The sequence below is a fragment of the Chlorocebus sabaeus genome, chromosome 15, assembly GCF_047675955.1.
Source record: "Chlorocebus sabaeus isolate Y175 chromosome 15, mChlSab1.0.hap1, whole genome shotgun sequence".
Lineage (NCBI taxonomy): Eukaryota > Metazoa > Chordata > Mammalia > Primates > Cercopithecidae > Chlorocebus > Chlorocebus sabaeus.
The window spans coordinates 87,695,039-87,721,107 of record NC_132918.1 but is presented as its reverse complement, the minus strand read 5'-3'; the positions used below and the strand labels follow the sequence as shown (position 1 = coordinate 87,721,107).

Here is a 26,069-nt window from a genome sequence, read left to right as displayed (position 1 = left end):
GTTTAAAAAAAAGGAAAATATTGAGGTTTGTTTAGGATAATATGTCTAGGAGTTAAGCTTGGAGAAGAATGGAAAGATCTTGAATGTCAGACCACAAATTTTGCATTAAATTTGATTTGCTTTCTATTTAATAAAGCATCTGAGTTCTTAAAATTATGAATAAAAATAATGATAAATTATGAACTAGAAGGTTCTCCCTGTTCTTATTCACTGTAGATAATGGGAAGGCAGTTATATGAAAAAGCATTCTGGATTAGATGGCTTGCCTCTGCCTTTGAAGTATGACGCTTAGGTTCTGAACCCAGATCTGGCTCACCATGTGACTCTTATCACGTGCCGCTCCTCCCCTGCCTTTAGCTTCTCCATCTGTAAAGGCATAAATATGAAGAGTACACAGAGATGCATTCTAAAGATATCTCCTGTTCTAAAACCTTTGAGAAGGAATGAGCATGCAATGGGGTGCAGTATTAAGAGCAGAAATTATTTATCTCAATGAAATAGGCTGTTGTTCTTAAGGAGGAACACTACTCCTACCCTTAGCCTACTTTCTAAGCCTATTCAACACTGAAGAGAAATCCTGAGTTTTGTGATTCTTCCAAATATGTACTTTGGCGTACAATTGGAGAACCTAAAAATTAGTAGGCCCTAGGTTGTGGTCTCTGCAATCCAATACTCTTAAATGCTGAATGGATCCAGGTGTTGCTGACCCACGCAGTTCATTAGCGGGAGTCCTCCACTAATAATGTCCATGTGTGGCTGAACCATCCATGGTTAATATTTGTAATCATGGCCCTAAGGCATTGGAAAAATCAAAGGATGCCCTCTGAATCACCAGAAAAATATTAAATTAGAGATAACTCCAGGTTTCTTGTTGGGAGTACATTTTATTATATTTCAATGTTTTGAAAATTGTGACTAGAAGCCTACTGTGGAAGGATCTTTTGTGAGCTAGAGTATGTGACGAATCTGCACATCTCCTTCCTTAACCATTCCAGATAACAGGGTTTTCTGGATTTCTGGAGAATAAGATTATTATTCTCAAGGAGAGATGATCACCTGAGGAAAATCTGGACTATTGAAAAAAAAATAAAAGTAGTAAATCCAACACAATTTTTCCTATTAAACATTTTGCATATAAACTAAATACAGTGTGGGCTTTAGAAATATTTTTATATGAAGGTAGTACTTCAGGAGATTTTTGATTTTGCATCTTCCTCTAGAGCTCTGTACAAGAAAAATATTCTATCCCTGCAACTTCACAAAAATGATTAGGTATTGCATTTGGAAGTACTTATTATCAAAAAGGCGTCTCCCCACCTTTGGGGACTTCTTGCAGGTTGTTGGAAAAAAGCTAAAAAGAGCACCTCAAAATATCCTCAGTGGCTTTGTTTGAAGAACTTTAGAAGCCTTGGAGCCTACTCATGGAACAGTTTTGAGGTGGAGGCAGGCAGGAAAACACTGAGTCTGAGTAACAAAGAAGCGAGAGAACATTAACCTTTGACAGTTCCATAAGTACTCTCACCCCACTCTCGAAAAACAAAACAAAACACATACAGGAATATAGCAAGCAATGTGAAGTCAGTGGGGAGAGGAGAGGGAAGCAGACAGCTGGAAAGTTACTGCAGCAAGTGGAAAGAGAAACCCAAATTGTGAACATCAAAAACGATTCGTAAATCTCTCCTCTCTGCCTTCTGAATAAAACCATACCCTGCCTGGAGACACTAGCCTCCTCTAAGACTTCAGTAATTCGTCCTGATGCACGCAGTACCAGTCCAATCCATTTTCTAGTTTGCAGAGGAAAATCCGGTCCGGCGTTTATTTTTAGCAGCGCTTCCCTGTGACCGAATGCTACAGCTCCTCAGCTGGGATAACTGAGGACCGTATTGGGGAGCGAGGCGAAGGGGGCGGGGGAGCGGGAGGCGGTGAAAAGGGGAGGGGGGACGCCCTGCGCATGCGTGCCAGCGCCCATGCAAATCTGCTGTACATCCAGAGAGCAAAGTGGGATGATCTGTCACTACACCTGCAGCACCACGCTCGGAGGACAGCTCCTGCCTGCAGCTTCCAGACCCAGGTAAAAAAAAAAAAAAAAAAAAAAAAAAATCTAAGCGGGCACCGTGCATGCATTTCAATATCAGATGCGCGTCGCAACGTATCCCCTGTAGAGGCAATCTGCTGCTGCTCCTAAGTGTCCTTTGGTGGCTGATTGCAGCTTCAAGGTTTAAGAAATCCCATCTTTCAGGAAGCCTGAGGGGAAGGAAGGAAGTACAGGCGAAATCATCAGATTGGCTTCCCAGATTTGGGAATCTGAAGCGGGCCCACATCTTCCGGCCAACTTCCATTGAACTTCCCAGCACTCGAAAGGGACCGAAATGGAGAGCAAAGGTATGTGGTTGTCCCTATCGGGGGACTTCCCGCTGCATGTGCGTGTGGCCAAGGCAATCCTCGGCGAGGGGACTGCAGTGCTTGGGGAGCGAGCATCACACTAGGTCGATAGAGGAGGAGATGCTATGTCCGTTGCAGCACTGGGGAAGTGTGGCAGGAAGGCGACTTCTTTTTCACTCCCACAGCTTGGAAGACGGTGTTTAATACTCCATCAGTTGCGTAGTGAAGTGTGATGAGTTTTTTGGGGGGAGGTGGGGGGAGTCCCCCCAAAATGGAGGAGGAGGAGGTATGTGTTGGTAAAGCAATATCTTTTCTTTATAATGGATGGACTCAGATAAATCTATTTCATTTGCTTTAGAATTGCTGAGAGGCACGTTTGTATCTAATATCCAATAATGCATTGCTAAAAAAAAAAATGTTTGAATTTCACCACCCCCATCTCATGAAGATGGTATTTCTGGGTGTGTATGACCACATCCTACTGCATTTTGAATATATATCAGCAGAGAAATTGGGTCTATTTGGAACAGCATGCGTTAGAACTGACCTCTAAGAAGAACAGTGTATGGGAGTACTGCTTGGTTTCCGAGCATAATGCATTTACTAGTTCTGGACATGTATATTTCAATGTTCTCCTCATAAGCAAATCTGCATAATGTATACATACCAACTGATAAATGAACTGTAAAAATCAACTTCTGAATGGCATATTGAACACACATAAACACAACGAGTATTCTAATCACAAGATTAGATATCTTTTGGATTTAACCCCATCTATGCAGGTCTGTTTCTCCTTTTCCTTAAAACGCCCACCAGGTTGTGAGAGCCTTGAGTGATATGGTGGTCAGATATCCAGGAGGCATACTGGATGTATTTAATTCTGGTGAAATCAGAAGAAATGATGTCAACTTTTATGAAACTATATTCATTACCCAGAACTCGGGAAGCTATATTTGAAACAAGATTTTATTTTTAAACCAGGAATGTCAGTCACTGTGGTAATGTACTTAGGATCAGAGAATGGTGGTGAGTTACCTATTTCTGGGTTGATTAATGAAACTGGAGTGTTGAATGATAGCAGTTCTATGTTCAATACAGTATTTTAAGTATTTAATTGGCAGATTTAAAGTACTTGAACGTAGGCAAGCATTTACAGTATAAAAAGAGCTGAATCAACATGGATTAAGACTAGCCGGCAATTTTCAGTTCTGGCAAATTATTCTTATGAGACGTTGATGGGCATCTCCGTGTCTGACAATGATGTACACATATGAGAGAATCCATGTCTATAAATACACTTGAGGCGTATATTATTAACTCTATTATAAACTTCATTTTAAAATAAAAAGCCAGTCCTTAACACATAAAGGTTCGTAATATTCTAGTTGACTAAGTATTTCTGGGACATAAGGTTAACAACAGAAAAAGAGTATCATTTTACTATGAAACAGTTTTTCTTGCTTCGATGACACCTAGTATTTGTTCACTAAATTTAGTTATTTGACAAGGGTTCTTGGTAACAGTTTTGCCTCCAATGTATATACTAATTCCTGGGCAATCATAAAAAGAGGCTGTATCTCTCAGCAGTCATCTTTTATTTTCCTTCGTTGCCCGTAAAACATGCTACGTGTCACTCAGCATTCCAGGTGGTTTAATGGTCAGATTGCTAACAGTAGAGTTCTAGCTATTCTTTCAGTCTTTTGAGTTCAGAAAGGAGAAAGAATCTCAGAAATATATCCAGAAAGAATCAGTTCAGAAGTTCTATGTCAATCCAGACAGCAGTGATACAGTGAATCACAGCACTGATCCAAAGACAATGAAGACTTCTGCCGTAGGCCAACACTGTGGTCATTTTGCTGAGGTCCCATAATTGCCTCTGAAAAAAAAAATATGATGAAAGTCTTTATGCGTGTTAGTTCCTGGACTTTCTTAGTGAAGCTTTGTCAGCTGCTTGACAATCAGATCAAGAATGGCTTATTACTTATACATTGGCCTGACTTTCTAAGTTGATGCAAATGGCACAGCTAACGATGGTAGCTAACTTGAAATTTTTATTCCAGCCAAAAAGAGCGTATTAAGAGGAATGTGTATTGGTGCAATACTCTAATTGGTGCATCTTTCACGTTTTATGCTGCCATGTGCAAACTTCTTCCCCCGACAGATTCAAATCTAATTCTAGGAAGACATTCCCTAATGTATCTATATATAGTACTTTTCTATTAGAAACTCTTTAAAGATAGAGTCATATTGTATGATTCAGTTGAGGATTCCAGAGTTCTCTATCCCATACCCAGATCTAATGGCCCGTTTAGTCTTGAATCCCATCGCCAACACTTGACAACCTTCACATTACCTCTAGCATTTGAAAACCTTTCTTAGAGCAGTTGTCCAGAGTCCAGAAAGTTGAACTTCAGCTATTTACAAATAAGATCAATTTATTTTTGCTTCCTTATTTACAACTTTGCATCACTCCCTGTCATACACCATAAAGAAGAGAGGAAAATAAATCAATTGACTTGAGGTTCAATTCATGATGTAATTTCAGTGATTTTTGTGCACCATGTTCTTAACATTGTCTCAAAGCTTTGGGTTGGTACACAGTCCGAGCAGCTCTGATGGAATTTGTGCCTTGCATATCTTAAGGGCTTGAGATTCTTAAATGAGTTAAAATGTTTAGTATTTAGACAAGTGGTGCACAAAGTTGGCGGTACACTAGAATCACCTGACATACTTTCTAAACATACTCATCCTGGGATGGCACCCCGTACCAATGAAATTAGAATATTGGGGTGGAAGAAAAAAGCATATATGTTTCCTTTAGAGGTCCCTAGGTACAGCAGTGTTTGAAAACCACTGATTTAGACTCTTGATAGTCAAAATGTGCTTTGCAGACAAATTTTTCAGAACTGCAGAATCTCCATATTTACTCCAGGTCTATTGAGTCAGAATTAGAATTTTGACAAAATACCTAGGTAATTTGTATGCACATTAATGTTTGAGAAGCATGATTTAGAGTGAGGAAAGAGGCTTTTTTCCTTCCTTCCTTCTTCCTTCCTTCCTTCCTTCCTCCCTTTTCCCTTCCTCCCTTTCTTCCTTCCCCCTCCCTCCCTTCCTCTCCTCTTCCTTCCTCTCCCCTCTCCCCTCCCCTCTTTTCTTCTCTCATTTTCTAGCCCTTCTCCTCTCCTCCCCTCCCTCCCCTCCCTTCTTCTTTCCTCCTTTCTCCTCTATTCTCCCCTCCTCTTTCCTCTCCTCTTCTCTCTCTCTCTCTCTCTCTCTCTCTCTCTCTCTCTCTCTCTCTCTCACACACACACACACTCACCTCCCACTGACCCCCACCTATACCACACTTTTCTTTGTCTAGGTAGATTTCCAGCCTCAAGCTGGCTTATTACCTATAGAAACACCTGTAGAGCTTTTCAAATGTAAAGATGCTTAGGCCAAACCCCTAATAATTTGGGTTTAATTAGTTCTGGGGTGGGATCTTGGCATAAGTATTTTTAAATGGCTCCCAAGTGATGCTAATGGATGACCAGAGTTAACCACTGATGTAGGGCATTACTACTGGTGTTCTACAGACCGGCAGCATTTGCATCACCTGGGAATTTGTTAGAAATACAGAATCTCAGTCCCTACTCCAGATCTGCCAAATCAAATCTGGATTTCAACAAAATCTAATGGTCATTTCTATGCACCTTAACATTTAAGAAGCACTGGTGTCGATCTCGGGGAACTGATTGTATCTGAGAATGAATGACACCACTCCAGGCACCTCAGTAGAGAAGATTTGATATTATCTGACTAATAAATATGAAGGCTCGTGGATATGGGATCATGTTCTAGGTCTTCTGGTTGTTTTTGGAAACAACAAAAATGAAATGAAAAAGACACTGCATGTCTCATAGTTAGATCAGAAAACAAACTTACTTTTAAATACCCTTGCTGCTCATCCTCCAATCACTTACTTTCAATCCCAAATTATCCTTAAATATTTATTCTGTACGTTCATGTTAAGCTCCTGACAAAGTCTGCTGTTAAGTCATGGTAATGTGATGATATTTGACTACTTAAATCAAGGCACTTCTAACAGAGTAAATATAACTTTATCCTTTTCTATTGTCATAACTCTCTGTTCAACCCTTTTGAGATTCCTTTGACATGTCCCTTGCCACATTAAATTAATATTTTACTGGTATATTTTATATGACCTAAGTACTTGTGTGTCCCTCACATACTGGCATTTCTTACAATCAACATTGTGATTTTTGTGCTTTTTATTTAAACAAATATTTACTGAGCATCCGATATGTACCCAGTGTGCCTAGTTCTGAGAATGTGAAAGAAAACTAAAATGCAATCTCTGATCTTGACCATTTCACTCTTCCAGTTTCACCACTATATTAACCTTCTTGTGGGCAAAATCTGAGCCTTTAACTTTCCAGCAACCACCTAGGTGTCTATCTCAGGTAGAAAATTTTAGTTTGCATAGTGGGGACTCAGATTATATGCGTTGGATAGCCTTAATTAGTTTTTTAGGCCGACTTCATGGATCCAGAAGATTGTAAGTTGGGAGAAGTGCAGGAAACTTAGGTACCAGGAGGGCTCCCAGAAACATCAGTGTGATTCCAGAACTTGGAAGGGAGTGACTTGACTTGCTCTCTCAAGAGAGACCTGCACATATATTCCCAAGGAAGATTCAATTCTGTGTTCTAGATTTCATACCAGCCATCCGAGTTCAGTCTGGGCCATGAACCAACACACTTAAGGTATAGAAGAGTCATTTCTCTGAAGCCAGGATGATTTACGCTGCAGGGGAGAAAGGAAATGTCTATGCAGTCATTAGTACATCAGAACTGGAAAGTGGTTTTAAGAAGAGCTATTTTGCGGTTAAACAATAACAACAACAATAAGGAAAGACTGAGCCAGTATAGTGAGATAAGTAAAATATAATTCAGTAAAATCATGATATATAGTCACTGAGCATAGGAAATACAGGTTCTCACTCCAGCTCTCATGGTGTAAATTTGGACAAATCTTTTCCTCTCGGGGTATCAAGATTCTTAAATATCAAAGGGGGTCCAGTTCATTTAATTTAAAATACTGAGTTGCCACATTGTTCCAGGCACATTATTAAGTGCGGGGGACAGAGATATAAATAGTTTATTGACTTGCCCTCTAAAAGCTTACACTGTAGGGATATATGAACAGGATTAAGAGCTGTTGATTGCTAACATTTTATGGGTCTTCTCCATTCATCTTTCAGAGTTCTAGTAGGTTATCTGGGGGGCTAGAATATAAAGTCTTACAGTAATTAATGAGCTCCAAAGAGGCACTTAACATTCCACAGCCATAATTCCTGCCCTGCCTTTTGTTTCCCCTTTGGTTTATTTAAACAAAATTATTGTGTGGGAGAACATTTGAACTCAAGCTATGTACCTACTATAAAAGCTATTCCGCCTAGCTAGCTACCTGCCTAACCTGTTTCCTGCCTTAGATTATTGTGAGGCTTGTTAGCCTCAGTAATAGGCCTGGGGGAGGTCAACCTACTTAGCATTCCCTTATCCTTGTTCTTTTATGCTTTTAAGTTTTTGAAGTACCAACCTTATTAGGTATGGTGGTTTGTGCTACTGAGTGACCAATATGGGTTTGTTGCATCTATTAATTTTGGGTTTCCTGAATTGTCACGTATTTACACCCATAAATAACGTTCACGAAACACTTTGTACTTTTTCAAAAGGCTTTTAATATATACAATCTCCCTTAAGACCCTGTGATTGGGCATTTTAACTTTATTTTATGACAAAACAAAGGCTCGTAAAGACTAAATGACTTAGGCAACTCATCTTACCTCTGTTTCTCTGCAAAATAAGAATTCTTATACCCATCCCAAGTGCCATACCATAATATCATGATTATGAAATAAAACTCATGCTAATAAAGTATTTATAACTCTTTAGAACTATAATCTGACTTTCATCCTTTTTTAACTGTGTCTGTCTTTACTTACACTAGACTGTGAGATCCTGGATGGTAGAAACTGGTCGTCTGCCATTTTGGGAGATTTAGCAGCAAGTACATGCATAGACACTCAATAAATCATCTTCATTAACTCCCACAAAAACTTAAGTTTACCAAAAGGAATTTCTTTTGTGCTTATTCTACAGTTTTAATAGTAACTTCTCCAACACCTGAATTTGTCTCTGTTTTGCTAGGACTTAGTTTTGAGGCAGTTATATAACATCTTATGGGTCTGGGGATGGAGATGTATTGAGCCAAGTATTACACCTTGGATGGATTTAAAACATAAACTGTGTAAATTCTGGCCACTAACAATGGTCTCAATCAGGGGTACATCTCAGAACCACTGGACATCCTGTAATACCTGCAACTCAGATATTTAAGAAGCACTCAGGTGATGAGGATGTACATCCTCAATTATGAATCCACAGATAAGCTCCAAGATGGTTACTATGAAACTCTAACACATACATGTGTTCTTTATCAAGAGCACTGTAGGACTCCTACTGCATGGACCTTGTCTTTTATTATCACCCTCTTTAGAGTTAAGAGAGTGTGTGTAGAAGAGAGATTTCATTTCTGTACTACAGACTTGGGATTGAAAATAGATATGCAAAATAGATGGCAGGAGTTTGAGGCTAAGATGACATGCCATTTTCCCCAGCATCTTCTTCCTCATCTCCTTATTAGCATCCTTGTATGCAGAGCACGGTAGGATTTTTTTAGGATCTATGTCAATAGTTCTAATTTTAGCTTTCTCATCTCTCCAGTTACTTTTTGAAATAGTCCCTGTCTCCTTGTCTTTGGGAATGTGAGACTCCCACCCAGGGAGGCCGTGGTATTTAACTGCTGCGATGCCACTGATGGCACCTAGGCAGAAGTCCCAAAGGACACCTGTTGCCCCTTCACAGATCTTTTCTTTTTTCTTTAGTGCATACTCTGCCTGGCTTTTTACCTGAAACACGCCCCGTGACTAATGATTCAAAAAGCACACATAATTAAAAGTGGGACTTTAAACTACGTGAAAGAAGTAAAGGGAAGCTGCCATTCTGTGGTTAGGTTTTTGTTTCTCTCTTGTTTGTGGATTGGCCATTAGCCTGAGAAGCAGCCCAAAGGGACTACACTGCAGAAAAAGAATCCAGAAACTTTCAGAGGCCATTCAGAAGATAACTAAACGCACCAAAGATTCCTTTAACAAGCAGGCAGGAGGAGGCAGCAATGCCAGTGTCTCCCTACCTCATTCACTTCTACAATTATCACCCACGCGAAACAATCAGGTTTTCCTCGAATCCTCCAGTACTGATAGCACTCAAACAGATTGAACAAACCTCAACACAGGTAAATTGGGAGATTTCTTTTCAGATACTTGGAAACTGAAAAATCTAGATATGCTTTCTGCTTCAAAATGTGTTGGGCTGTTTTTCTTTCTTTTCTTTTCTTTCTTTCTTTTTTTTTTTTTTTTTTGCCCTTAGTCTCTTTCACATATTTTAATAAATTGGGGTTAGATTCTCTACAAACAAGACTATTATATAAGATTTATTATATGATCATTCTAACTGTTTAAATCTGGAAAATTTTAAATTAGACTATTTATACATTTTATCTAAAGAGTTTTCTTTCATTTCAAACTATTTTCAACATTTCTAGCACTATTTAAAATTGAATTTGGTTTACTTCTTTCTTTCTTCTGGGATTTAAAAGAAATATTTGCTATGTATCAAGATAAAGGTTTCCATGTAAATCACTGTTTATTTGCAAGCCTACAGATAATTTAAGATGAGATGAAATGAGTCCTTTTTTTTACTATGGGCTTTGATTTGCATTAGCATAAAAAACAAACAGATTATGCAAATATAGCAAAACCGTCAGTAACAATAACATAAATGTGAGGGAGACAACTAAAGCAATAGCACAGACCAATCAGTGCCAGTCTTTTAAAATAAGACCATTGGTTGATTGATTCAATAAGCAGTATTTCCTTAGAACCTGCTATTTGTTAGCTGTTCTAAGGCTGAGCCTTTCTACCTGCAGTGTGCACACTGGTGGGATTATGATATTGTATACTCTGGTGATACACTGAGGTATCAGGTGGTGCATGTTCCAATGAAATACAACTAATACTCTAATGGATTACTCTAACAGACTACTTAGATTATTCTAATCTAACCTGTTAAATGCTAGAAGATCTGGGATCAGGTTATGGTTCCTCTATTTATTCCATGGATGAACCTCAATGTACTAAATCTCTCTCTCTCTCTTAGTTTGCCCATTATTGATTTTTATTTTCTTGTTACAAAGAAATTGTTATTTTAAGCTTGTTTGTATTCTTTCTTGATCCTCTTTAGGCTTAACTTCTATAGAAAATAAAACAGCATGATCATAATTACCACATCAAATTTTAAGGACTCAGTTTGAGTTTGAGCTAGCTTTTCGATGCTGTGAATTGTTCAGCTGAAGTTGTTGGATTTATAACTCTATTGAGCAGTTAATGTGATTCTGAGTGAGAAAGCACGAAGACAGAGGAAAAAGTGCTACTTGGCTCAAGTTTGTATATAGCATGATTGTGACCACATAGGTCACAGTATAGTGTATGTCTGAATTGACGGATGGCTGCAGTGGCCTTGTGGAAAAGACCCTGTCTTGGGAATCTGGAGACCTGGATTTGAATCCTAATTCCCGCCCCATCTTCAGGTTGAGCTGGTGGCTTGCTTTCTATGGCCTTGTTCTTCATCTGCAAAACAAGAGTGGATTAGAGGCAAGATTCTTTTCACTTCTGGGATTGAAAAAACCAGCATTTGTGAAGTGTTTATATAGGAACTACAGTGGATACATTCCATTTCAAGATTTATGATCAGCTGCTTGTTCTCTCCTATCTCTTTTGGCGAACTTGATGGCATTTTTGCTTAGCAGATTGTACATTATGTTTTTATAATGTCTTTTCTTCACCCTCATATGTGTCCTCTTTACAATTAAGATGAGTTTATTTATACAACAGTCATATGTGAAGTTGATTTGGTGGATATGGTTTTCTTCTCTCTGCCAGCCCTAACTAGCACCTTCTTGCTAAAAAAAAAAAAAAAAAGAAAAAAAAGACAGACTAACAGAATAATGACACACAGTCCAAGGGCTGAGTGTTTTACTGACATTACTGATAGGAAGTTTGATTTTCTTCAGTTCTCAATCATTAGTAATATATTATTAAAAAACAATTGCACTCAGTCCTTCATTGCCTTCAAACAATTTAAAAACCAATAACTATGTCTTCCAATGTTTGATTTACTACTGATCATTTTAGATAGAAGAAGCATTTTCTACTACCAGATGAAAGTTATCCAAGGTCTAAGGGTTTCATGGTTAATAAACTGAATTTCTTGATTATGCAAAGAATAAAAGAAAGGGAAATATCTAACAGTCATTAACATGTTTATGAACATGAGTTATAATCAGAAGTGTTTATGACATACGGGTAATTATAAAAATAGTACATGTGGATATATGCACTAATTATAATAATGTAAAATTTGGTCATTGACAAATAGTAGATTGTATTATGTAAAAAGTGGCAATATTTGGATAATGATGATTGAATTATGAGTGGACTTTTATCCTTTTTCAAATCTTTTATCAATATTTTATTACAGTTTTTTCCCATAAAGCAGATTTTTTTTCTATGCTTTATGGGAAAAAAAAACTGTAATAGGTGTTGGACTCAGTTATAAATTTAAACAGATCCAGCTAAACTTAAAAGAGCTCTTTATTCTTCATGCTTTCATGCTTTATTCATGTCAAACATTGAAAGGACATTTGAAAAGATAACTGAGTCTTTTGAAATAATGCTTATGCAGCTTTTACTATGTTTAGGCACTGTACTTTACATATATTGACTCACTTAAGCCTCATAAAAACCCAATGAGGCAGGCACTATTGTCATCCCTATTTTTGGGATGAGAAAAGTCAGGCATAGAGATGTTAAGTAATTTGCCCAGGTCACACAGCTAGTAAGTTGCGGACTGGCTTCAGAGTCTATGAGCTTATCCACTACTTAACACCTAAGGCATACTTTAGCATAGTCTTATAAGCCAATCAACCTTCCTTTGTTACTGAAAAACTAGTCCCATTGTGTATGTACAGATTTTATTAACCTTCAGAATACCCAATCTCTGCAGGCTTAGTCTCACTCAAGCCCTGGGCCAGTGAGATACAGACCTGAGGAATCACTGGGACTTCCTGCCTGTTATCAGGTGGGTTCAAGAAAGAACCCACCGCTCTTATGTGCCTTAAGTCGGCTTCCACCCCTAGGGACTTAATTAAGCACCGGGTTGCAGATTCTTTTTCTAACCCTCACACTGAAAAACTGTTCTGCTTACCTGGGCAGCTCAGTGGTGTGGTAGAAAGATCATAAGACTTGAAATCAAACACATAACTAACAACTTTTTAGTCTTTGTAACTTGGGTAAGATATATTTCTGTATCCTTGCTTCCTAATTTGTACAATGACTCTCTTTCTAGATGGAGACAAATGAGGAAAATATATATAAAGAACCAAGCTTAAAATTAGTACTCAATAATCACAGCTGCTACTGTTGTTATTCTTGTTGTTAGTATTTGACCCTTAGGCTTACTACTTCCTCTGCTTCTATATGGGGCTGGATTCTTTACTTAAAATCCTTAAGATTCCTCTTCACCTTGCCTAGTTTTATTTCACTCATTTTTATCTGTTTGGAACCATAGAACGCCATGCAGTTGTGGTATGCAGTTTAAAACAATGTAGTTAAGATATACTCGTTTTAAATTATGCAATAAAAACTGAATAACAGTGACATCAATTGATTACTATACTGATTTTTTAAATCATAGGTTTACTATTTTATTCCCACTGTCTGGCTTACAATGAAGTCTAATTTCTTCAGAAGAAAGAACCTGACTATTTTAACAGGGATGTTGACGTCGTTGGTTGGGTCCAGGAAACATTGCATTGTTCATGTCAGAAGAGTAAGGACAACTTTCTGACCAGTTTTCGAACTTCAGTGTGTGCCAAAACACAGATCACTGGGCCCCACCCCTTGAGTTTCTGATTCAGTGAACCCGGGGTGAGCCTGGGCTTTTTTGTTTGCTTTTCTACAAGTTCCCAGAAGGTGCTGATGCTGCTAGTCTAGATCTTTGAGAAACCCTGGTGTAGACAATCTAGTCTAAGATTCTCTTGCACTTGGGAATTCAATCTAGAAATAGATGTGTATTTTGCTGATTATTCAGAAATATCAGAATAAGGGATCAGGGATAGCATTCTCATGAGGGAATTCCATAGCTTAAAAGAGGCAATGAGATCACACATAGACAATTAGACCAGCATTACCCACAACCACACTGGCTAATTAATTCATACAAGGATCCATGCTTGGACGTATCCATTTATCTGTGCCATGCACATTGCTTGTCACTGGTGCTAGACATGAAAAACCACGAAGTTACTGACCTCAAGAACACTTCACAAATTAGCTTTTGAAGATATGCATAAACAGAAACCTAGGAAGAACTGACAGTTGGCAATGCGTGTGAAAATTTAGATTAAATTTACTTTTACCATCATATTGTCTGTGTGTATTGCTCTGGCTAGCTGTTATAGGCCAGGAACCAATGACTAAGATAAGGTTTAAACTATCCCCTATTACACTAAATATATAAATGTAATCTTTTGGGAATATAGAGAGGAATTCGACATCTAGAAAAGAGCTGACATATGAACTCACTGTTGCAGAAGGGATAAAATGAAAACATTGGAAAATCATTCTAGGCTGTGAAATATTATATGCAAAGGTAGAGAGACATTAATGTACATGTAGTAACTAGGAAAAGATTAATGGATTGCTTACTTCATTCATCCAGTGTCCGTTTATTGTGCTGGACACTGTTTTAGGGGCTGAATATAGTACTGACACTCTTCCCTCATGAACCATGTAGGGTTGGGACAGGATACAGTAGATGATGAATCATGTAAGAAAGGAAGAAAGGTTGCAAGCGAATTGTGGAAGCCTGTTACAAATTATGTAATGTAGGTGATGATTTCATTTACATTTCAAAAACATTGATTACTGTGATCATCTTTAAAAAATTAGATTCCTAGGGCTTCTAGAATACAATTCTACTTACAAAGCTTTAATTATTCACTAGCTTTTCAAGAACACATCTACTGTGCAAAGCAAAGCATACGTACAAGCACACTGTCAGGGCCAGAAGAAATACTGTGACCCAGTATTTCACTCCGATTTTTGCCAGTCTCTGCTGCTAACACACTTCTCTTGCTTAATGGAACAATGAGTTTCATTCCTGTTCACTTTTGGCTCTCAACTCTCTAAAATTCCAGCATTGAAATTTATAGACTAGTATTCTAGGGTAAAGGTCCTTTTGAAAATAACCTTTTGAAAAGTGTCAGTCTTAAAAATTATTTCCTTAAGATCTATAAATTATTAAGACTCAGAATTATAACGAAGTAAAAATGACACCAGTACTAATATGCGTGCATTTTGCAACTGTGTTATATGAATTTTCTCAAACTCTTCTATGCTTAAATAGATGAAGACTCATGTCAGAAATACGTTTGTCTCCAAACTCACCCATCACTCTTTCAATGGCATATTTTTGATATTCTGATGACCTTTCTTTAGAGAAGACAGAATTCTAAAAGAGGGGTTTCTGAATCCAGTTCTAGTCTTGATTTTTATCTGCCTAATTCCTAGCTGAAGACATTGGGCAAGGGTCCTAATCTCCATAATCCTGGATTTCCTTATCTATATAACGGAGATAATAATAGTAGCTATTTATAGGGTTGTTTTGACTATTAAATAAGATAAGTATTTACCACACTACCTGGCATATAATAAGCATTCAATAAAATGTAGATATTATTATTTTAAGTATCTGGTACAAAATCATCGCCATGGGGTTTTGCTGAGTCTGATGGATTCGAGTTTGCTTAGTTGTTTAAATGAAATTTAAGCACCACACTTCCAATGTGTGCCTTCAGTTGTAGCTCAGTGTAGTGCTGTAAAGTATGGCAGCTCCACAAAGATTATGCTTTTGAATCAAACTCTTAAAACTGTTCCGGGAAGACACACCATACCAAACTGCATCATCATGATCAATGGTTGAAATCTAGAAAGCACCTTGTATAGGGAAGATCTCAGCTTGATTGGTAAAAGATTTATGAACAAGATTTTGAAGATGAAGGTCAGCAGATGATTTTCATCTAATAACCATAAGGTGCGGTTAGACAGATGGCAACGACAACCTTGTCTTTTCTCTGAGCAACCTCTTTTAATCTCAACTGACCCCATTGAATCGTGTCTTAGTAAAGACAGGAGGATGCTGGGGAACACACTGCAATCTCCTGTGATACTCAATTCCATCAGAAATGCTTCTGGAGCAAAAGCAACATAAAAACAATCTCTCACGCATAAAATTTGAGGTGATTTCTTCTTTCTTTTTCTGTTTTTACTTGCTATTTTTGTCACAGTTATAGAAAGTATGTTGTGAAATATAGTACTTTCTTGTCCTCTCTCCCATTTTTTTCCTCTACTATCACTTTCGACTCTTGTTGATATTTACCTTCATATGATAAACAATATTCTCTTCTTACTACCTCTTAATTTCTCAGCTCTTTTTATTGATGTCCCACCAAGGAAATAGCTTTCAAGTCTCTCCTTTTATCACATTCTCACCACAACATGCATCCTTTCCATCTCACCATCTTTCCAAGGCTGGTACATTGTTATTTTTGTTAGATCAGTATTTAGTAGTTGCATGATTATGATTATGTAAATACTTAGATGACTAAGACAAATTAAACTATGATTACTCCTCCTTTTGTCATAAGATTTTGTTTTTTCCGTGGTTGATAACTGTCTTATTTTTATGTGCCCAGCTTTCTACATACTTTGTACTATATTTAACTACAAGTCCCTGCCAGTTATCTGAATCGCATCTCAAGACACTCAGATGCACAGATATTCTATCAATTTCATCTTGAAGTACTATCCCTCAGAACCTGATGACTGGGTGCTATGTGCACACTTTTCTGTGTGCATTGCTTTGGACCTGGGGTTGCTTTATCCATCACCCTAGAAAATTTTTGCTGGTCTCTGCTTGGATCTCTTGTTCTCCTGCATCCTCTGTATTATTCTTTCTTAGCTCACTCTCTTATTTTGGTGGAATACATTCTCCAACAGCTTCCTAAAACAAAGGATACACAATAAAATTTCTGAGCCTTGTCATATTGGAAAATATCTTCATTTTTCCTCATATTTGAACAATCATGTGGTTAGGTATAGAATTCTAGGTTTAAAATAATTTTTCTTCAGAACTTAAATTACACCATTACAACATCTTTTTTTCTGCCAATTCTGGTCTGATGTCATTCTAACATTCTGATTTCTTATTTTTTGTACATGCCCGATATTTTTTTTTTCTCTGAAAACTTTTAGTGTCTATTTTTTTTCTCAGTGTTTTGAAAATTGATAATAATTTGCCTTCTTATAGTTTCATTTTCACTCATTATGCTGTGTATTTACTGTGGACACTCTTCTTTAATTCTAGAACATTTTCTTTAATTCTTTGATCTCTAGAAAATTGAAAATAATTTAGTTTTTGAAATTATTTTCTTAATGATCTCCTACTCTGTGTTTTATTTTGTTGTTGTTATTGTCATTTTGTTCTGGTATTCTGGAAATCTTAATTGTTTATATTTTGGATTATTTTTCATAGGTTTCTATTTTTCATATGTTTTATTTCCTATTCTCTATCTCTTTTGTCTTTTCTCTATTTTTTAGATTATAGGCCCAAATTTATCTTTTAATCTTTTTCTTAGATGTTATCTTTAATTTCTGGTATCAGATTTTTAATTTCCAAGAGGCTTATTTGTCAATTTTCTTTGTTTAATTTTATATTATGCCATCTTATTTCACAGATGCGATATTTTCTAATACTTTGCTGAAAATATTTATGATTTACGTTTTTAAAGAAGTTTTAATCTCCTTCCATAACCTCTGTTTCCAGTAAGCTTTTTGTTTGTTTTCATTTCTATCTTTCATGTTAGAGATTTTCTGAAGATGTTTTTATATTTGGTTACCTGTTCATTTTTAAAAGTGGGTGTAGGGGGCTAAAAAGGTGACTGGGAGCTTTGTGTACATGGGTGGGGCTTGTTGTCAATGATCTTAGTTTTAGAGTGATGTTGGTGGCTTTTCACTGTGGAGCTCCTGAGGTCCATATTTTAGGTCTTACTTCTTATGTTTCCCAAGATTCCTCAAAGAAGACTCTTTGGGAAAGACCTGGCTGTGAGGGTCCTGTGGGTTTTGGCAATCTGTATAAATCTTCACTTAACCTCCTGATTTTCAGTGTGGTATTCACTCTGCCCACTATGTAGAGAGTTTCTGCTCTGTCCAGTGCAAAGAACAAATATCTAGTCTTCCACTGGGATTGAGGAGGGCCGTTGGCTAGATGCTTGATGTTTGGGAGAGGATTTGAGGTTATCATACCATCCTAAAAACAAACTTTCCACCATTTTTGCATAATTTACCCTTTTCTCCTTCACCTCACTTCTAGACAAACCTGGTGCTACCACTTTCTAAACTTCTGGAGATTGTGCAATCCAAGTTAGGTTACCTATTGACTTTCTCCATTGCTGACTTAGGACTAAGCTTTCTCAGATCTGAAAAATCTACCTTCACCAGCTGGTTTTCCAGTTCTAAAATTTTCTTGCTGTTGTCTTCTCTCTCTTTTGTTCCATCTTTAAAGATTTATGCAAAACATATAAACACACATGCCGTTTATTGTACTTTTAATTATGTTTCATGTAGGAATGAAAGTAAAAGCCAGTGTTCAATATTTTATACTTACTTGGAAGTCTCTTTACATCCAAAAATACTAAATAACCCTGTGGAAAGATGCTCTCCATTCAGAAGTGCTTGATGTAGCATTTTGGGGAGTTCTCAGCAGTGCCCTGGCCAGCTCCCTCAGTTTATCCAATATACTGTAGGTTGTCAGACATAAGGGTCATTAAGGTATTCTTCCCTTGAGAAAACACCATGCAAATAGCTTTAAAAAGTTACTGGCTTAAGAAAATTACCAAGGTCATCTCCAGAGAAGTTTTTAACGTTACCTTTGACATTCTCATTCATCTATTCTTCCACTTTTCAAGCATACATTGGACACATAGCCTAAGCCATGCATATCGCCATGCGTTGGCAAAACAGGATAATGAATAAGTGACTGACCTCATGAACCTTCCATGCTATCATGGAAGACAGACACCAGTGTTCAACTTGCAATATGGTAAATGCCATCATAAAGATATTAACAAGTGCTAGAGACTCTAGGGGATGGGAGTGATTAAGTCTGCCTTCAAAACTCATGATTGGAAATGTGTCTTAACTCTCACTATTCAAGCGATAATTTTCCAGAACAATCCCCTTGCCAATTTGTAACTGGAAAACTTAGTACTTTCCTAGCACCATAATAGAGTCTTAACTTGGTCAGAAGAGAATTTGGAAGTCATTTTCAGCTTCTTCATTTTATCTGGAAAAACTGGCTCAATCCTAGTGAAGTCAGGACTGAAACTTAGGTTTCTTGAGTCTCATAGTAATACACTTTCCACTAAATTATAATGAGCCCCCACCCAAAAGCCCTATTATTTTTTGATATGACTGAAATTTTAATCAGTGGCTCTGAGTCTGAGAGATCTGGACTTACTGATTTTAGAAACCTCTAAGAAGTTCTTTCAAAGCAGTAATGTAAATGAAGGAGCTGTACTTTGGATATAGATACAAGACTCCAAACTCTGTCATGTAATGCCATAAAGAGAGAATGGCTTGGAGTTCTCATTGCTTCTTCTGAAAGCAGGGTTACCATTCTTAAACTAGAAGAACAGGGCTCTTTTTATTTGTACAGGTTAGTATTGATTGAATTTCAAATCAGCCAGCAAATTCAGGGGACAGTTGCCCGGAAGAAGCTTTAGTATATCATTTTGCAATATATTTTTGAGACATTTCTGTGTTTACATTGTCTTGAAAGCACACAACAGATGTATAAACATAGAGTTTAAACATTTTAGAGAGGCAGACAATGTTGTCTTCGGTGAACACTTAAGAATGTAATGTATTCTGTTAAATATATGGTTTCATGACTTAATTAAGAATTAGCAAATGGCATATTATGGGGAAGCTAAGAACTATAAAAATATATTGTTCAATTGTCAGTTCTTTATCAGTAATATAATATTAACAATAATTACATTCCTCATTCAAAGCACAATATAACTTGAAAGTGATATTATAATATCTTCCCAAAGTATATTAACTTTGTATTTCCACAAATGCTTAGATTGTAATTTTCTCAATAAAGCTTTTCCTTGATCCTCTTCTGCTAAGAAGTCCTTCTTTCCCTGGTCCTTCAAATCTCTCCTGTAGTGTTGATTTCTTTCTATGCTATACTATAGTTCCTTGGGTCCTATCTTGTCTTCTAGGCTGTGAATTTCATGAAGGCAAGGGCTATGTCTTCTTCTTTGTAATTTCAGAGACTTGGCACATGTTAAGCATACAATAGAAGATAAATTGAGTTAATTCTATAAGGACTATGTCATTCTGCTTTGTAATTTCAGTGACTGGGCACATGTTAAGTATACAATAGAAGGTTAATTGAGTGACTACTATAAAGCCCTCAATATATTAACATAAAATCTTTGTTTATTTAATTTTTATAGCACTTTTCATTATATCCGAGGCATAAAGTAGCTAAAGTCTCAGGGATGATGTACATGTAACACACACACTTCAAGATTTCCTTCTTTCACTTTTGAAATGCCTCTCATCTCTCACCGCAGTCTGTTAGAGCCCTCTAAATAATGGATCCTATTCCATATGACTAAAATTCCTGTTGTCCATGGAAGAAAGTCATCAATCCTCATCTCTGGGAAATCTGGTTCGGCATAAAAAGTTTCTCCTCCACCTTGGTGGAAGAAATTCCTATGCTGTTTCTAAAAATCAGAAAGAAAACATTCTCTGTTGTTCTCATTCTTTTTTTTTTTTTTTTTTTTTTTGAGACGAAGTCTCACTCTGTCACCCAGGCTAGAGTGCAGTGGTGCAATCTCGGCTCACTGCAATCTCTGCCTTCCAAATTCAAGCGATTCTCCTGCCTCAGCCTCCCGAGTAGCTGGGATTATAGGCACATGCCCCCATGCCCAGCTAATTTTTGTATTCTTAGTAGAGACGGGGTTTTACCATGTTGGCCAGGATGGTCTCAATCTCCTTACCTCGTGATTCATTTGCCTCAGCCTCCCAAATCACTGGGATTACAGGCATGAGCCACCGTGACCAGCTGTTGTTCTCATTCTTGAACAATGGGGAACAGCATGATTCTTTATTATTGTGTATGTGTGTTGTGATCCGTCTTCTGGTTCTCTTCCTTCTTGACAGAGACTGGATGTGCTGTTCTCGGTCAGCTCCCATGAAGCCAGCTCTGAACACCTCTTTGCATTCTAAGTACAGCCTTGTCATTAGTTGCATCCCTGGCATTAGTGACTGAAATTGTACTTCTCAGGACCTTTTGTGAGTCCCAACAAGGAGACTTCTGCATCGGTTCAAAGGGTGGTATTTCTGGAGCTACAACGATTACAACCTTTGTTGTTTAAGATAACCTGGGATTTCTGCTTCCTGAGGCCTGAGGTTAGAGGTGTTTCAGTTTCCTCAACTCAAAAGCGGAAACTGAAATAAATGGGGAATGAAGGCCTTTCTTGTCCTTGATGTGTGAATCCATTTTCTGAACATTCGTTTCGGTGACTGTCTTGTCCTTTTCCTCAACAATTCATCTGTTACTTTTGCATGGGTTATTCATCTGGTTAGTATCAACATTCTTTTGAAATCATATTCTATATTAATAAACACTTCACAAATTTACTGGGGAAGCCCCCTTAGAATCTTGATGTAATAGGGTTATGTGAATAATTCTTTTCCTTTAATTCTATCTTTATAACAAAAATTGCTGTGGATTGACGTACAGAAAACTAGATGTGTTGTAAAAAGGTCAGGGTTCAAGTTTGGCTCTGTGACCTTGGACATTTCATTTTATCTTTCTAGGCCTTAGTGTGTTGTAAGTGGAGGTAAATATCTTGCATCTGGGGTTCTTGAGGCAGGGATTCAAGGAGAGAAAGTATTTGGGAAGTGCTTTGTAAATGATATTGTACTATATGACAAGCAAGTTGTTATTAATAGAGGCCTGACTATTCCCAATTGTTTCTGCGTGGTCAGTTAGTTCTAGATGAATAAATTGGAGAGGACAGGAAGGAAGGAAAATGGCACTGGGCTGGGAGTCGGGTGATCTGGAATCCATCCGGGTGCTGTTCGGCAGTCAGTCGGTGACTCGATGTGACCTTGGCAAAGTCGCGTCACCTCATGTGCTTCTGTTACGTCATTGGTAATATGAGGTGGGCGAAAGAAAAGATGATCCAGAGACTTTTTTCCAGTTTATGAAAGCATGTGATTATTAGAGTTTACGTTATGAGATTATTATGTATTTAAGGATATCACTGAGTTTAGATTATTAAATCATAAGTCTTACCAATAGTGGGTCCAAATAATATACATATTTTGAATGTATAATTTTAAGGAATTATTTTAAAGAAAATGCCAAGACTTCATCTTTTAACCACTGAAAGGAACTAATGGAGTCTCCTATTCACTACATTTTTGTATTATATTTGGAAGGAATGTGTGTATTTAAAGGGAGGCTAAGGATTAACAGATGAAATTCTGTATAAAAAACCAATTGTGTCTAGCACCTAAAGCATATTTTGTGATATATTCTCTAGTTACTTTAAATTCGTTTGTTTTCCTTCATTTAACCAAAAAATGAATAATTGTTAAGAATCAGGCGGTATGCTCATCACTGTAGTTAAGAGAATTCCTGTTATAAGATGTGGTTGATCTAGTGTAGAAAACAGCATGGCTTAAAAATTATACAGGGATGCCTTGTGTCATTGTATTTTGCAGATGTTGTATGTGTTGCATATTGAAGCTCTGTGGAAACCCTGAGCTGAGCAAGTCTATTGTACCATTTTTCTAACAGCACGTACTCACTTCAGGTCTTTGTGTCACATTTTGGTAATTCTTACAATCTTTAAAGTTATTCTATTATTATAACTTTCATGGTGATCTGTAATATTTGATGTTGTTATTGTAATTGTTTTGGGAGTCCCACAAACCATGCCCACATAAGACAACAACTTAATCCATAAATATTGTATGTGTTCTGACTGCTGAAGGAAAAGAAACAAATTTAAAGTTACTAGAGAATATATCACACCAAAATCTGTTTTCAGTATTGTAGACATAATTGACTTCTCAAACAGAATTTCACCTGTTAATTCTTGTGTGTGTTCTGACTGACTGACTGTTCCCCCATCTTTCTCCCTCTTCTCAGACCTATTTCCTGAGACACAAAGATATTAAAATTAAGCCAATTAATCACCCTACAATGGTCTCTTAAATGTTCAAGTGAATGGAAGAGTCACATGTCTCTCACTTAAAATCAAAAGCTAGTAATGATTAAACTGAGTAAGGAAGGCATATTGAAGGCTGAAATACACTGAAAGCTGGGCCACTTGCCCTAAACAGTTAGCCAAGTGGTGTATGTAAAGGAAAAGTTATTGAAGGAAATTGAAAGTGCTACTCCAGTGAACACAGGAAGGATAAGGAAATGAAACAGTCTTATTGCTGATGGGAAAGTTGTAGTGATCTGGATAGAAGATCAAATCAGTCACAACATTTCCTTAAGCCAAAGTCTAATACAGAGCAAGGTTCTCTCTTCAATCCTGTGAAGGCTGAGAGATGAGGAAGCTGCACCATAAAAGTTAGAAACTAGCAGAGGGTGGTTCATGAGTTTTAAGGAAAGAAGCCATCTCTGTAACATAATGCACAAGGAAAACCTGCAAGTGCTAATGCAGAAGCTACAGCAAGTTATCCAAAAATATTTAGCTGAGAAAATCGACAAAGGTGGCTACATTAAACAGTAGATTTTCAATGGAGATTGCATAGTCTTCTATTGAAGAAAATACCAACTACAACTTCCATAGTGAGAAAGAAGTCAATGTCTGGCTTGAAAGCTTCAAAGGACAGGCTCACTTTTTTGATTAGGGGCTAATGCAGTTGGTGACTTTAAATGGAAGCCAATGCTCATTCACCATTCTGAAAATACTATGGCCCTTAAGAATTATGTTAAATATACTCTGCCTGTGTTTTATAAATAGAACAAAAAATCCTTGATGAAAGGCCATTTGTTTAAAGGACGGCTTCCTGAATATTTTAAGCCCACGGTTGAGACCTACTGCCCAGAAAAAGAAAGATTTCTTTTAAAATATTACTGCACATTTACAATGCACCTACTCATCCAAGACTTCTCATGGTGCCTGCTAACACAAGAGCCATCCTGCAGTCATGGGTCAAACAGTTATGATCCATGAATGATCAACAGCCATCCTGTAGCTGTGGATCAAATAGCTGTGGATCACAAGAGTACTTACTTACGAAATATATTTCGTAAGACTTAGTTGCTATAGATAGTGATTCCTCTGATGGATCTAGGCAAAGTAAATTTAACATCTTCTGGAAAGGAGTCATCATTTGAGACGATATTAAGAATATTTGTGATTCATAAGAGTAGGCGAAAATATCAATATTGACAGTAGTTTGGAAGGAGTTGATTTCAATCCTCATGAATAACTGTGAAGGTTTCAAGACTTTGGCTTATGTCTATAATCCCAGTGCTTTGGGAGGCAAAGACAAGAGGATTGCTTCAGTCCAGGAGTTTGAGACCAGCCTGGGCAATACAGTGAGACCCTGTCTCTACAATTTTTTTTTTTTTTAATTCGCTGGGCATGGTCATGCAATCCTGTAGGAGGAACTGTCAAACACTTGTCAAACCATCAGATCTCCTGAGAACTCTCTCGGTATCATGAGAACAGCATGGAGGAAAAACTGCCCCCATGATCCAATCACCTTCCACCAGGTTTCTCCCTTGGCATGTGAAGATTATGGGGATTAAAATTACAGATGAGATTTGGGTGAGGACACAGAACAAAACCATATCACAAGGTTTGAGAGGATTTACTCCAGTTTTGAAAGAAGTTCTACTGTGGGTAAAATACTATCAAACAGGATCACATTCTATAAAAAAAGTTTGTGAAAGGGAGAGTCAATCGATGTGACAAACTTGAGTGTTGTCTCCTTTTGAGGAATTGCTAAAGCCATCTCAGTCTTCAGCAACTATTGTCACGATCAATCAGCAGCCATGAACATCAAGGCCAGATTCTTCACCAGCAAAAAGATTACGAATTGCTGAAGGCTCAGATGATTGTCAGCAATTTTTTAGCAATGATGTATTTTCAAATTAAGTTGTGTATATTATTTTTTAGATATAATGCTCTTATATACTTAATAGACTATAATATCATGTAAATATAACTTTTCTATGCACTAGTAGCCAAAAAATTTATGTCACTTGCTTTATTGCAATATTCACTTTATCGTGGTGGTCTAGAACCCAATCCACTGTATCTGTAAGGTATGCCTGTATAAGGAAGATAAAACACAATTCTAAAATTATAGGATAAGGGATTAATTTTGCTGAAAAGATAGAGGGAATATAAAAACAGCATATGTAAAATGCTTTATAGATTATAAGTGTTTCTTATGTACTGTTTTATTTAAATATTAAACAGACTTTGTCAGGTATAGAATGAAATACTATCTTTTGGAAATCAGTTTGAAATCTCCTGCAACTCTCAAAGACTGAGCAATGTAGAGAAAATACTAATAATATATATTGTTATTTAAATAATTAAGGTGGATACCTACATGTAATCCAACTCTTTCAAATTTCTGAAAGTTTTGCCTAAAATGACTTAGACTAGTTTATTTATTTATTATTATTATTATTATTATTATTATTATTATTATTTTTAACAGAGTCTTGCCCTGTTTCCCTTGCCCAGGCTGGAGTGCAGTGGTACAATCTCTGCTCACTGCAACCTCCTTCTCCTGGATTCAAGTGATCCTGCCACCTCAACCTCCCGAGTAGGTAGGACCACAGGTGCATGCCACATACCCAGCTAATTTTTGTATTTTTTGTAAAGCTAGGGTTTCCAGGCTGGTCTTAAACTCCTGGACTCAAGCAATCTACCTGCTTCATTCTCCCAAAGTGCTGGGATTACAGGCGTGATCCATTGTGCCTGGCCTTGGACTGGCCTTTTTATATTTGAGCATGCATATTACCCTATTAGTCATTCTCTTTTTAAATAAGAAGGCTAGAAGAAAGTTTTCAACTTATATAATGTAGGTATTGAGTTCTATGTATGTTTTCAAGGTGAATTTCTCTAATACTTATAGCGCATTCGTTTGTGATCACAAAGCTAGGAGAAGCCTTAGTTCCATTATAGTCAAGATATAAAAACAACCTAAATGTCTATAGAAAGATAAATGGATGAAGAAACTGTGGTATATATGCAATAAAGTATGATTCTCCTTTAAGAAAGGAGAGCCTGACATTTGTGACACATAGATGAACTTGGAGATCATCTTGTTAAGGGAAATAAGCCAGACACAGAAAGGAAAATATTGCATGAGCTCACTC

The 26,069-nt window shown here is 37.2% G+C and overlaps 1 protein-coding gene across 2 annotated transcripts in view; it reads left to right on the top strand.

The window, feature by feature from the left end:
• The first annotated feature begins 1,965 nt into the window (after positions 1 to 1,965).
• The window catches only part of FGF12 (fibroblast growth factor 12), a 585,431-nt gene continuing 561,327 nt past the window's right edge, over positions 1,966 to 26,069 (top strand). Inside the window, exons 1-2 of one of the 2 annotated variants that reach the window (XM_008009538.3) lie at positions 1,966 to 2,071; positions 2,240 to 2,382. In XM_008009538.3, coding sequence (XP_008007729.1) covers positions 2,370 to 2,382 — 13 coding nt within the window. In that variant the 5' untranslated portion in view covers positions 1,966 to 2,071; positions 2,240 to 2,369. The remainder of the gene's footprint in view (positions 2,072 to 2,239; positions 2,383 to 26,069) is intronic. The other variant, XM_038002368.2, reaches the window with a different exon arrangement.